The sequence below is a fragment of the Hyaloscypha bicolor genome, assembly GCF_002865645.1.
Source record: "Hyaloscypha bicolor E unplaced genomic scaffold K444scaffold_87, whole genome shotgun sequence".
Classification (NCBI taxonomy): Eukaryota; Fungi; Ascomycota; class Leotiomycetes; order Helotiales; family Hyaloscyphaceae; genus Hyaloscypha; species Hyaloscypha bicolor.
The window spans coordinates 469688-482106 of record NW_020194589.1 but is presented as its reverse complement, the minus strand read 5'-3'; the positions used below and the strand labels follow the sequence as shown (position 1 = coordinate 482106).

Sequence of the window (12419 nt, the reverse complement as noted above, 5' to 3'; positions counted from 1 at the left end):
CATGGAGGCAACCCTGAGATATTTTCAGTCGCATTTCCCGCCTGGCATGGTCCCATTTTCTACGACTGATGAGCAAATCAAACCTTCCGGAACTAAGACAATCTAGAGCGCTGTTCGACATAATGGGCTCTCTTCCAGATACTATCAAGGATGCAATCTCTCTTTGCCAGAAACTCGACGAGCAATACCTCTGGGTGGATTCTCTCTGAACCATTCAGGACTCCCTTGAAGACAAGATGAAGTTGAAGGATGAACCAACTTGGCGAAATGGATGTGATCTGCAGAAGAGCGCTCCTAACCATCATCTCTGCCGCAGGCCCGGACGCAAATGCAGGACTCCCACGAAAGGAATCCCCCTCCACAAAAGTCGCTTCACTAGACCTTCTTGCACTCCCAACAGATGGAGAATACGATGTAATCACATCGACCTGGAACTCCCGCTCGCGACTTTCGGGTGCCAAGAAGCATGCTGGCGTGAAGATCACGAGCTGCAAGGCGAGGGGTGGGTTCAATTCCGTCTTGTGCAGAACGATATACATGAGCAGGAGACACGGCAGAATTTCCATCAAATCATTTCCGATGACACAATGTTGGATTCTGATAAGAGGGTTCCACGGGGCAGCATGTCAATATTTTTTTTGGCGGTCTCTTTCAGGGCTGCTATGCGCCGCTTCTGAGAGACTATACCAAGAGGCAGTTGACGGAGGCGTGTGATATGCTGAATGCGTTCAAGGGAATCGAAGTTGCGCTTTCTAAATCTCTTGGGGACTTTTTACTGGGGAGTGCCGCGGCATTTGCTTGCTCAGGCACTCTCGTGGATCTCGAAGACGGCGCATCTTTCTATCCGTAAAGGACTCCCTTCTTGGCCTTGGGCAGGATGGACATATCGAGACGGCAACAGTGCCAACTGTTCGACTACTATCCATGGGCCGCATCATGGGTCTGTCATTTTCTCGGACGTAGCGGAGATGGTGTCCTGGAATTCGGATATATGAGTGGAACGACCGATTGCTCATCCCTGAGGATCGACCGAGGGCAAAAGAATGGGATTTCACCTTACAGGGCGCGGTTGAGGAAGTTTGAAATCGTGAAGATGGGGCCCCATTCTCGAGGCTCGTGGTTTCCTGGACATCGATAGCTCCAATCCAAGTCAGCGATGAAGACTCAATTCTGAAGGACGCCACAGTGATTCGAAATTGCGATCGTGGGATAATGATTGATGGAGAGCTAGACGAGGAAGATTTTAGGGATATTAAGAAGGACCTCGAATTGAGGGAGATAGAGTTGGTGTATCTTGGGGCCAACTCCCAACGGTTGAGCGACTTCTGCGCGATTTTGGTGGAATGGATTGATGGTGTCGCGCGACGCAGATGTCTTCGTTTAGAAGGGTTCACCCGCCAACCACCCGAACCCACTTTCCGCCAAATCCAAAGTTCAACTTTAATATTAGTTTCTCAATTATTAATATAATTTCATATTTTTTTTATGTTTGGCTAAATAATATATTCTTTAATTGGATCTTAATATTTTAAAGTAAAAGATATTATTTATATTATTTATAAAACTAAGTTTTTAATTATATTTTCAGAATTTTAATTCTATATCAAATAATAATTAAAAGAAGCCTTTTTACAAATATTTCTATAATTGAGAGACATACTACTATTAAATAAATAAAAATTGATTTTCATAAAAATTAATTAATTATTATTGTTATAGATAGCGAGAGAAAAACCGGTTTTTAGCTTGGGCGGTTAGTGGGTGAACCCTTCTATCGTTTTCGATTCCAGGAGAGGATTAGGGGGCAGCTGTGCCAGTACGGAGATTAGTCGTTCTTGCTTGACGCCCCTAATCCAGACCGAAAACTTCCCTGCAGCCATCGAACTCCTTTATCGGGGAATCAAATAGTTCTGCATTCTGTGAGTTAGACGAGTTAATTCGGCATACCTTCCTAATGTGGTTGGGGCGAGCTACCGGTACTTGAGAGATGGGCGTGGACCGTGTGGATCGGTTTTGTATCATCATCATCGGCAGCGAGGCTCTCTGCTTGACGGCATCACGCGGTAGAACTTTCGTGCTGCTGCCACACTTGTCTCGGGAAGGGCAGGGATAAGCTGCAAGTAGATAGATCAATAGCCAAGGGCACGGTATCATTACGACTGCTTTTAAAACTCCACATTAACACTCCTACAACGCCCGAACCATGCATGTACAGTTCCCCTCCATCCCCCACCTTAAGACGCCCTACCGCAGCTCAAAAAGACTGGTCTTAATCTCTTGGGTATTCTGATACTCCATCGCCTCTCCATCCATCATGCCATGCACGTATGCCTCTCCCAAAAACTGGTAATAATACCACCGCTCATCATCCTCATCTTCGGGAACCTTCTTCAACCAAGCCTTGAAACCCTGATCCCATGCCTTTGCAACCTCTTCTCTTTCTAGCCTCTTCCTCTCGCCTTCGTTTGTGTAGGGCGAGGTGCCTGGCGTTTGCGGCAGTGGCACAGAGCGGGGTGTCTGTGGAAGCTGCGGAGGGCCAACAGGCGGGGGTGTTCTTCGGCCATCTTCGCCATGCTCTTCGTGATGGAGTTCGATGGAGTCTTGACTTTCACCCAACGGCCCAGAACCATCGGAATGGCCATCGCTCGTCCCTGGAGTACCACCTTCCAACAATCCCCGCGTCTCCCTCCTCGCCAGACTCCTCGACTTCACAATTCTTCTCCACCTCATCCCATACTTCCTCGTAATATACCACAAGATTGTAGGATCCGAGGAATCCATACTCGTGCCCTTCTTCCGCAACAGCTTCATTAGCAGCCTTTTGGTCCTCGCCATTCTCCACCTGCGATCCCTCTCGAACTTCCGCTTCCATCGCCTCTGCAGATCCGTCACAGTATTGACGAAGTCCTCCTTTCGCTCTTTGGCCAGCTGGTTGGCTGTTTTCTTCTTCTCGCAGCGGCGCAGGATGACGGGTACACTGCAGCCGTATAGGATACAGACGAAGTCTCCTTTTTGAACATTCTTGGAGGCTAGGCCGATATTGTCACTCTCTGTCTTAGTACTCTTCGTCTTGATCAGACACCGGTTCCAAATCACGGCCTGCACCCTGCGGCAAAACTGGGCCACGACCGAGCACCGCTCGTTGTTGATAAGATCGCTCGTGCTGACGCTCCCGCTTGGCAGTCCTCCTTTCAGGAACGACTCTTTACACGCTCTTGAGTAATAGACAGGGGGATTCCGCCCATCGCGTCCGCGATCTGCTACCAAAGTACGCCAGAACTCGTCAGGAGGATCGCTCTTGTCGACATCTCGCCATTCAACGGCATCTATCCATTCTTGCGGAATGGCACCGCCCTGAGAGGCTGGGTAGACTTGTTCGACTGTGTCGAGCACGAAGCCTTTCACGTACATGCTGAAATGCATGCTTCCGTCCAACCGTTTCTTGAACCGTAAGGTTTTCCTATCAATCCCACGTGTTTCGGCGGCGTTATAGTTCCGCTGTAGTGCTGTCGGGAGACCAACGAGTGTATCTGCGTTTTTCCTTCCCATCTTGAGTGTATGCACGCCAGCATGCGCGTACATGGCATACGGTGCACCACTGAGAGTGGGAACCCAAGTGGGGAGTGTCATGTCGATTTCTTGTGGCATTTGACGGCGACTGTTCTCGTAGAAGGCATGCTTTTCGTGTGAACTCTTCTTATCTTCTGCTGCCCAAGGACGACAAATGATATCCAGGGCACGTGTGGGGTCTGATTGCAATATACAGAATTGGATAAAAGTCTTGCAAACATCAACATATGGCGATTCGTAGGCCACGGTGTACCGTTTTCGCTGTGTGAAGTCTTCGAGTACGGATTTTGTACGGTCGAGGAAGAGCTCGGAGCTCTTGTGGTAGGGCTTTCGAATAGGTGTTGGTACGAGAGCGGGCTCTGGTGTTAGTTCGGAATCGCTGGCTGAGGGTGTGGTGTCTTTGGCGATGGCGAGGAGAGCGTAGATGGTGTCGTGCTCAACGGAGACATCAAAAATGGATAAGCTCGAGACCAGATACTCCAGGCTCAAAAGGGGCTGTCTGCCTGCTCTCTCGGCAACCAAACGGTCTTTATCACCCTTTCGGTCGGACTCTGCCGCTGCTATGGACTTCGTGTCACGGAACAGTTTGCCGGTTGCTTCGACGAGAAGACTCGCACCCAGGGCGGAGACGTATTCAAACCATCCCGGTACGTGATAGAACTGGGGATCCTTTTTCATGACTTCGGAGAGTCGATGTGTTGCTGTCTCAACTTCGACGAAAAGCTCAACCGCCACTGCGAAGTCTAATTGACCAAGTCAGCTTTATACCTTTGAGCAAGGCGCCAGTGGGAAGCAGGTTGAAAGCTCAAGAGAAGTTTGGAATGTGTACCTTTCCAAGGAATCTTGTCCGCACCGCAGTAAATCACTGCCTCTCGAGCCAGTGCGATTTCCTGCACCACCCATCTCCGAGAGAACCATCGGCGCTGCATAAGGTCCAAGAGAGCTCCCCACTTCTTGCTTGCCTCCTTGCTGTCACACAGCTCGTCGAAGTTTTGAAGTTGAAGAACTTCTTTTTGAATAAATTTGAAGGCCATGGCGCTAGTTGCATCGCCTTCTCCAAGCCAAACACAACTAGAAATCAAGTCAGCACTCTGAAATACGGGAAGCGTTGTGCCAAAATAATCAAACACCTACACCCTCTTAGCTTGGCCATAAATCGTCGACATCATTTCGACCTGGTGGTTCCTCTCGCCGATATCCGCCTGATTTATACAAATCGCATCAATCCAGAGATACCGATCTTCTTGCGGATGCCGCAGAGCTTTCAGAGCAGCAAGCAAATCCGGCTGCACCTTCTTCGAATAAATGCGCCCATTCTTCCGAATATTAATATACGACGTCGGTTGTACGGTCCCCCAACACCAAGATAGAGCCTCGTACTCCTTCCCGAGTGAACCCCTCGTCAACTTCTTTGGATCGATATCAACAACCACCAACTTGCATTCGATTTGTGGATTCTCGGGACTGCTGGAAAAAAGATTCAAGAGTCGCATCGATCGTCGTTTATCTGGAAGTCGTTCGTATACGAACTCCGTTGGCGGGGCCGTGGGGGCCTTTTGAATGTGCTCATGTTGGCTGTATCCATCATAGTAGCGCGAGCACCCCTGACAGAAAGCCTGCTTCGACATGACGAAAAGAATTGGCGCAGAAACACAAATGAACAAATACACAATAAAATCGCGAAGAAATACAAGGAACGGGTTCATCGGTTTGCGGGCAAGAATCTAGAACACGTAAAGTTATGCATAACGGAAACGTCTGCCTCTTTATATAGGTGATTTTTCAGGTGGTGGAGGGGGAGCATGAGGCTCAAAGGGGCCAAGGCCTGATCGTATTGGCCCTGAGGCGCGAGATGAGGACAATGCTGGCCCAATGGATCAAGGCCCATCCCGCGCTTCTTCAACTTCCCAGACGTGGCCTACGCCTCGCCATGTGTGGGTGACATCGCGCAGATCAATTCCCTGATTCGTGAATGTCGGGGGATTCTGCCCAAGGCTGAAAATCAATAAAGCTCGAGAAATTGTGGATTGCAGCTGCATCCCAGCAATCAGGAGTCTGCGTCTTCAGGAGGGTCCGACTCCAGCCACTTTGTGACACAATGAGCCAATAGGTTTGTGAGCGCAAAGCACGGAAGAAGGATTGAGTTGATAATCGTGGCGCTGAGCTGAACTTACAGCGACATCGCGGGCTGGACCGTCGCCAAGTGAAATGCTTGATCCAAAGCTCGCCTGGGGTTGCCAACTTTGCTGACCCATCTGGCTTCGGATCTCGATTGTCTCAACTCTCTTCGAGTCCGCAGTCCTAGATGGCTCTGTGCTTCGGGGAATGGGTGAACTTTTTATATCTTTAACATGCCGCGATGGAGACACTGAATCGCCACGCCAACATCCCCTGAAAGACCTCTGTCTCCATCCGAAGCCTTCTCCGGGCCCTGCCTGGAATCCTGGATCCTCAAACTGAATTTATTATCATGCATCCCTAAGAAGTGCGCACTAATGCAACAACCTGCATGGCGCGAATCTCCCGGCGCCCCCCAAAAGCTTAGCCAAACTCTCTCACCGAAAAGGGCGAGGGCTGAACGAACCGAAAATAGATTTGCGTGCCCTACACGGAAATCAGGGTCGCGAGGCTGAGGATTCGATTGATAATTGAAATGAGGCATTCTTTGGACCTCGTCTGGCACTGGCGTGAGATATGCAGTGATGGAAAGGAGGGCTTCAGACAATCAGTGCAGTTGTGATTCGCTCGGAGCTCTGCACTCCTGATCGCGTGAAGATTGGTGCGCGCGGGCCCAGCCGGTCAGAACCTCCCGGCAATGCATCCACCGTAGGGCTGTGAGATGATTTGTAATTATTTACGTTCTATAATAATCAACTCCAGCGTAATTATATAATAATCAAGCCTTCAATTACGGACTATGTAAGGAGCTGCATAAACCACGTATAATTTGTGCATAAGTCATCACGTGGAAGGATAAATCTCATGGAATTGATATGCTTCTTTCCCGTGGAGTTTTGGACGTTATTGGTTGGTATGTTAGTAGAGGGATTAAGATAATTAGGCTGAATTAGGTGTGCAGTTCATAGTGCTCGCGATATAAAGCTGGAAGGTTTGCTTATTAGAGAGAAACACGAAACGCGCTACTTAAATACAGTTCACATAATACCCCCTTCTATATAGAATATCACTACAATTAAGTCCTAGTAATTATATTATATTATTACGAAATCAAGTCCTGACTTAAACAATTTTCACATCCCTGATCCACTGTCTGATTTATTGACGTTTATCGGCCGCTCCACACCGGAGCAGGGAGTACAGACGCGGGCACTAATAAAGCACTGCACATTCTAGTCAGTGCGTGAGCAGAAGTTTCGTCAAAACCGGAATTCTGCAGAACAGGTGGGGAAAGATAAAGAACCCTTGCGCACCTGTCAGTCCATACGACGTGGCTCACATGAAGACGTCCACGTGACCTAAACAGTCGGTTTTACTCCCTAGAAGCTCTGATAACAACGAGGAACTCGATTCTTCGTTACGTACCTTCGCCGAGATATAGCATCAAGTAGAATATCGGCTACCGAAATAACAGAGCGTCCAAAATCAGCTCCAAAAGACTTTTGGCAGTTTCATAGGAGAGCGAGAACGGATACCACCACGACATCGTAATAGGTTAGAAATAGTGGCCGTGTTTCAGACTAACAGGAGTTAGAAATATTTATATTTAAATAACATGGAAACTGTAACCGATTATTAGGGAGCCAGAAGCGGATCCCCCTAAGCGTGATCTAGCTAACTCTTTAGCGTTATTAGGGCTCTGGGCTCGGCCCAGGTTAGAGCAGCGACTACTGCGGTCCAAAGACGCGGGGTCCATATTCGGTGTAGATTAGTGGTCATATTATATACTGAAATTAGTTAAGGTGTAAGTGTCAAATATGTGGGGAGAGGAGTTGTGCGAATGCAATTGAGGATAATATTTGTGGAGTGCGAAAAGAAGTTAGGAGTGTAAAGTATGTTGATCCATTGTATTTATATTAATGTTACTGATTTCTTCCCGTCGTTTACCTTCGGCTATGGCGGGAACTTGATCACCACAGTCGCAGCTCTCATACGCCTTCTTTACCCTCTCGAAAGCACTCCCCCACCACATCCCTCAATTTCTTAATACTTACCGGCTTATTCATAAACCTATCCGCTCCAGCATCCAACGCCTCCTGCTCAGCCTGGAGGGTCGTCAACGCCGTCAACGCAATGATAATCGCCGGCTGCAACCCGTTCTGCTTCTCGTATTTCCTGATTTCAAGACTCGCTTCCATGCCGTCCATGACTGGCATCTGGATATCCATGAAGATGATGTCGAATCTGGGATTGCGAGTGTCGGCTACGTCACGGTAGGCAGCTACGGCTAGAGAGCCGTCGGTTGCGGTGGAGTAGTTGTGCCCCATTTTCTTGAAAGAAGCAACGAGGAGTTTGAGATTGATGGGATTATCTTCTACGAGGAGGAGGGAGAGTCGCTTTTGTCCGGAGGGGAGAAGTGGCTCTTGTGTCTTTGGTGGAGGAATCGTTTCCGGCTTAGTGATTGCCGGAATCGGGGCATCGTTCGAGGGGCCGTTCTTCGAGGTCTCTGTTGCCACAGGGATCTCGGGCTTTGGGAGGATGGCAAGAGACTTGGTGGGAGCTTGAGGTTTTTGAGCAGCCGAGAAGCAAGACTCCACAGCTTGCCTGAACCTACTGGGGCCGAACCTGTTTCCAAAAAGTGAGCTTTGATTTGAAGGAAGGAGGATGGGGTGTCTGGAGCTCACGGCTGTGACAGAACGGCGGCGGAACCAAACTCTGTATTCATCTGCCCATAGCGCATCATTGGTTCTGCAGACAGTACGATCAGTGGTTTCTGGAACGAAGACTTCTGGGACGAAATTAATCGCTGGTACTCAGGTTCAGTGGCGAGAATCAGGTCAGCTGCATCAGAGTTCAACGAATCAACAGCCAAGACAGACAATCCAAGGTTCATCGCATAGTCTGCGAGAGTTGAGCGAAGAGCAAGCCGTCGTCGAGCTATAGCATCTAGTATACCATTCGGTGTCTCCGACAGATCGGGAACGACATCAAGCCCGCAGAGGCCCAGACGAAGACTCTTGAACTGTGGGCGCTCGGAAAGAGTCGGCAGGGCAGTGGTCGGATCTGGACGCTGAAGACCAACGTCTATCCGCACCTCTGTGCCTGAGTTCAACTCACTGGTGACATGGGCTGAGCCACCAATTGAAGATACTAATTGGTGCACGATGCTCAAGCCGAGTCCAGTCCCGGGACTGAGAGTGTCCTCTTGATAGAAGGGCTTGAACAGATGGTGTGTGAGATAGTCCTGAGACATTCCCTTCCCAGAGTCTTCGATGGTAAGGGTGACATTGAAGGTCTTTGTAGGTTTTGTCCCTGTGGTGGACCCGCGCTCCAAGGGCAGCCTGTCCGCCATCGGGGACAAGGCAACTCGAAGATCCGGGTCGCTCATTGCCTTTGCTCGCGTTGCTAAGATAGTAGGCCGTGCTTTGGACTCAAGAACTGGCAAATCTTCCTCGAGCCGTAATTTGATAAGAACAAATCCTGAAGAGGTGTACTTCAAAGAGTTTCCCAACAGGTTCATCAAGATCCGTTTCCAGATGCCGGCATCCGTCTTGAATACCCAGTCACATTCGGGAGAAATATCACATATGACTGCGAGTCCAGGAGCTGCCCTGCCATTGAGTGCCTTGGGGTCGGTAGTCTTTTGATGTGGTGCACCAGATGCTTCCACAGTCCGACGGAAATAGTGACCAGCAATGAGCATTTGTGTGACATCTTCCACGAGAGCTGCGAGATCCACGGATGGCGCGCGTCGCGCAACGACGCTATTCGCCCGAGCGGTTAAGCGATTGACCTTGGTAAAGGTCAGAAGGTTCTCGATGGTATCCAAGAGAGTAGATCCGCAAGACTCGACAGTGCATATGATTGCGTTTGACACTGGGTCCGTATTGGCATCACGGAGGAGTTCAACGCTGGCCATGATGCCGTGGAGCGGGGAGCGCAACTCGTGGGATATGGAAGATATGAAACCCGATTTTGCATTGTCTGCTGCAATAGTCTCTAGACGGGACAGTTCGGTCATGATAGAATTCCCGAAACTTGCGAGATATGTAAAATCCTGCCTTTGGAAGATGCGAGCAGGATTGGTTGTCCAGGCTAGGCTGTATGCGAACCACTTGTCTTGATTCGTATCCCACAACGGAAGAAGCAACACTGAAGTAGCTTCGGGGAGGATACTACGCAATTTATTTGCCTCCATTGAGCTGTCACTGTCTACACCATTCCCCGGTTTGATGACAGGTTTCCCGCCAATTTTCCGGGAATCGGACGGATACAGGAAGATCGAATCATCTCCGTCAATGAATCCCTTTTTGTCGTAATTGAGAATGCCGCCTCGCGGATATCGCTGTAGGAGCAGTTGAAGGATATTTTCCGGAACTAGCAATCCTTCTCCCGCGAGCCCGTCGCCATTTGATTTCCTGCGAGTTGATGATGCCAACACTTTGCAGTATTTACTTGGTTGTGGAGTCTGCTTATCGAATGGCGGGAAGTATGAGGAAGAATTGCTGAATGGAACCGGCTTCGCCGTGGGTGAAATGCCGCTGTTACGCCTGTCGACCCAAGCGACCTTCTCTCCGGAAATGTTGAAATCCGTAAGGAGTTGGCCATCATACGATCGAGGATCAAAGAGGACAATGCCATCAAGACCAATGCCTTCCCTAATGAGATTGGTCGCTCTGTTGAGCATTGTTTCCAGATCGGACAGTTCCTGTGAAGGAAACTGGTTGTCAAGGCTTGGTCCTTGCATTTCATCACCAGGTGTTGGATCCGGTGATGTGTATGTAGTCCCTGGAGATCGTGGTATCTCCGAGCTTGCTTCTGACAGATGGCGGGCTTCTGGTGAGGATGATCCAGTGCATAAAGACAATGCGGGATTGAAATACCCCGATGATCCTGACTGGGATTTGAGTACATCCAAGACTTGAGTCTGGCGGCTGTCAGACATGCCAACGACGCTGTCGATGCTCGTGTTTACTTCTTTGCGAGATCCAAGCTCGATATCAGCTCGCTTTTCGAGACTGAGGTGTTGTAGGCCAGGTTCGGCGACTCGTGATGCCTGGGCTTCGATCCACCATTCTCGCATACTGTCCTTTCCCTCCACAAACTTCCCGAGTGCCTGAATCATCTTCTCAGCATTGTTGCGGTGTATCCTGCTGACACAGAGTTCGAGGTGATTCATTATGACCTCTGAGATTTCTCGCAGTATGCCCAAACCTTCCATATCCAGCCCCTCTCTGGCTTTGTTATCCACAACACAGAGGGTTCCGATCGTCAGTCCAGAGGGACTGTGTATTGGAACCTCGGCGTAATACTTCATGAATGGCCATCCTGCAATATAAGGTCGATCTTTGAAGCCTTCCAAAGCCGACATGTCGTTCATCACATAGTAAGAACGACTCGCCTTAACGTATCGAGAATGAACATCCAAACTGCTATCTATTGCAGTGAAGCATGCAATTGTTCCGGGGCATACACCCCACTCGAAGCTGATTGTGCATTGTCCGAGGTATATACCATCGCCTTCGTCATGTTGGTCCCCGTCTTTCAAGGAGATGCTATTGAAAAGGTAAGCATAGAAACGTAAGAACGGAACGCTGCTTTCGGGCTTGCCTCCGTGTAGCCTCCGCAACCATAAATTGTTTGGAATCGGTTATGATGGAGATGAAAGATCGCTGACAATTGAGCTTATGAGCACAGAGCTGGGCCAAAGCGGTCAAAGCCGTATCAGTCGCGAGTCTTGCTTTCTCTTCCCCGGGGCCAGGACCATCATCGTGAGGTGTGAAGTACCTAACGCTCTGTTAGCAGATGATGGAATCAAGGCACAACAAGCTAACCTAAGAAGTTCCTGGATCCGCAATCTCTCTCTAAACTGTGCTTCCGGGTCGAGCTCCGATTTCTGTTCGCAGTGCTCTTCTGCTAATGCAGCTTCCAATGCTGGAGCGGAGCGGGCAGAGCTGAATGACATGCTGCGAATAGTTTAAGGTGGGCATTCCAAAAGCTCTAATAAGCTCAAAGACCTTGATACGGTCGGAATAGGTGATATCGCCCAAGGAGCCGGTAACTTGAGCTCTGAGTCGGTGGGAACCACCTGTGCGCCCCATGGGAGGCTTTGTATGCCGCGAGGACTCGGCCAACAGCTCCCCCCTCTTCCCCGAGAATGCTCTACGAGGATGGAAATGGAAAGATCTGTACGCCGTCATGTACGGTCATTGCAAAAGAAGAATAGAGGTAGGTTGAGGAATGTGACGAGTGCTCCGCGAATTCTTTATTGCGGGGTTGGAGATCCTTGGTTAGCTGAATGGGACTCGAGCGTGTCGTACAAAGTTATTCTTTTTCTGCAGCGGATCGACGATCCAACAACTGTTGCCCCAGCACCCCCGTACTTGCGGTGTATCCATCTCTTCAAGTTACCCAAAGCCCAACACTCCTTGGGCTTTCCAAAATGCGCGAGTAAGGTTGAGGTCAATCTTGCGGTCGTCCAACGGTAAAAAACTCCACGTGATATGGCAACCGGGGTTGACTTTGACATCGAATCTTCATGGGAAAGCTCTTCTGCATCGTTGCATTGATCCCGTTGTTGACAGACGTGAAACACAGCAGATCGGTGCATCGGCGATCGGCTAAATGGGCTTTCGCGGCATTGTCTCAGCCCGTTCAGCCACCGAGCCAATACGAGAGGAAAACTGACAGCCTTGTCATTTGGTGCCGAGGCGATCGACAGCCTTGCGATG

General features: G+C 49.5%; 3 protein-coding genes across 3 annotated transcripts; all 3 read right to left on the bottom strand.

The window, feature by feature from the left end:
* Position 1: 1 nt before the first annotated feature.
* Positions 2 to 659, bottom strand: K444DRAFT_413506 (uncharacterized protein). Its single transcript, XM_024872633.1, has one exon. It carries the CDS (start codon positions 564 to 566, stop codon positions 93 to 95), a length of 474 nt encoding a protein of 157 aa, XP_024735499.1. The 5' UTR covers positions 567 to 659; the 3' UTR covers positions 2 to 92.
* Positions 660 to 2116: 1457 nt separating this feature from the next.
* Positions 2117 to 5303, bottom strand: K444DRAFT_562443 (HET-domain-containing protein). Its single transcript, XM_024876986.1, has 3 exons — positions 4705 to 5303; positions 4400 to 4641; positions 2117 to 4313 (listed from the first exon to the last, which is right to left on the bottom strand). The coding sequence occupies exons 1-3, from the start codon at positions 5274 to 5276 to the stop codon at positions 2245 to 2247; spliced, it is 2883 nt and encodes a 960-aa protein (XP_024735498.1). The 5' UTR covers positions 5277 to 5303; the 3' UTR covers positions 2117 to 2244.
* Positions 5304 to 7568: 2265 nt separating this feature from the next.
* Positions 7569 to 11803, bottom strand: K444DRAFT_413484 (uncharacterized protein). The gene is made up of 4 exons (XM_024872632.1): positions 11523 to 11803; positions 11299 to 11475; positions 8373 to 11243; positions 7569 to 8313 (listed from the first exon to the last, which is right to left on the bottom strand). The coding sequence occupies exons 1-4, from the start codon at positions 11651 to 11653 to the stop codon at positions 7677 to 7679; spliced, it is 3816 nt and encodes a 1271-aa protein (XP_024735497.1). The 5' UTR covers positions 11654 to 11803; the 3' UTR covers positions 7569 to 7676.
* Positions 11804 to 12419: the final 616 nt, after the last annotated feature.

Excerpts from the sequence above, each read along its gene's own strand:
- K444DRAFT_413506 (XM_024872633.1), bottom strand. The coding sequence starts at position 566 with ATGGAAATTCTGCCGTGTCTCCTGCTCATGTATATCGTTCTGCACAAG.
- K444DRAFT_562443 (XM_024876986.1), bottom strand. The coding sequence starts at position 5,276 with ATGAACCCGTTCCTTGTATTTCTTCGCGATTTTATTGTGTATTTGTTC. Across the intron at positions 4,642-4,704 it reads TATGGCCAAGCTAAGAGGGT|TTGTGTTTGGCTTGGAGAAG; the intron begins GTAGGTGTTTGA and ends CTTGATTTCTAG. Across the intron at positions 4,314-4,399 it reads GGACAAGATTCCTTGGAAAG|ACTTCGCAGTGGCGGTTGAG; the intron begins GTACACATTCCA and ends TTGGTCAATTAG.
- K444DRAFT_413484 (XM_024872632.1), bottom strand. The coding sequence starts at position 11,653 with ATGTCATTCAGCTCTGCCCGCTCCGCTCCAGCATTGGAAGCTGCATTA. Across the intron at positions 11,476-11,522 it reads CGGATCCAGGAACTTCTTAG|GTACTTCACACCTCACGATG; the intron begins GTTAGCTTGTTG and ends ACAGAGCGTTAG. Across the intron at positions 8,314-8,372 it reads GCCGCCGTTCTGTCACAGCC|GTTCGGCCCCAGTAGGTTCA; the intron begins GTGAGCTCCAGA and ends TTTTGGAAACAG.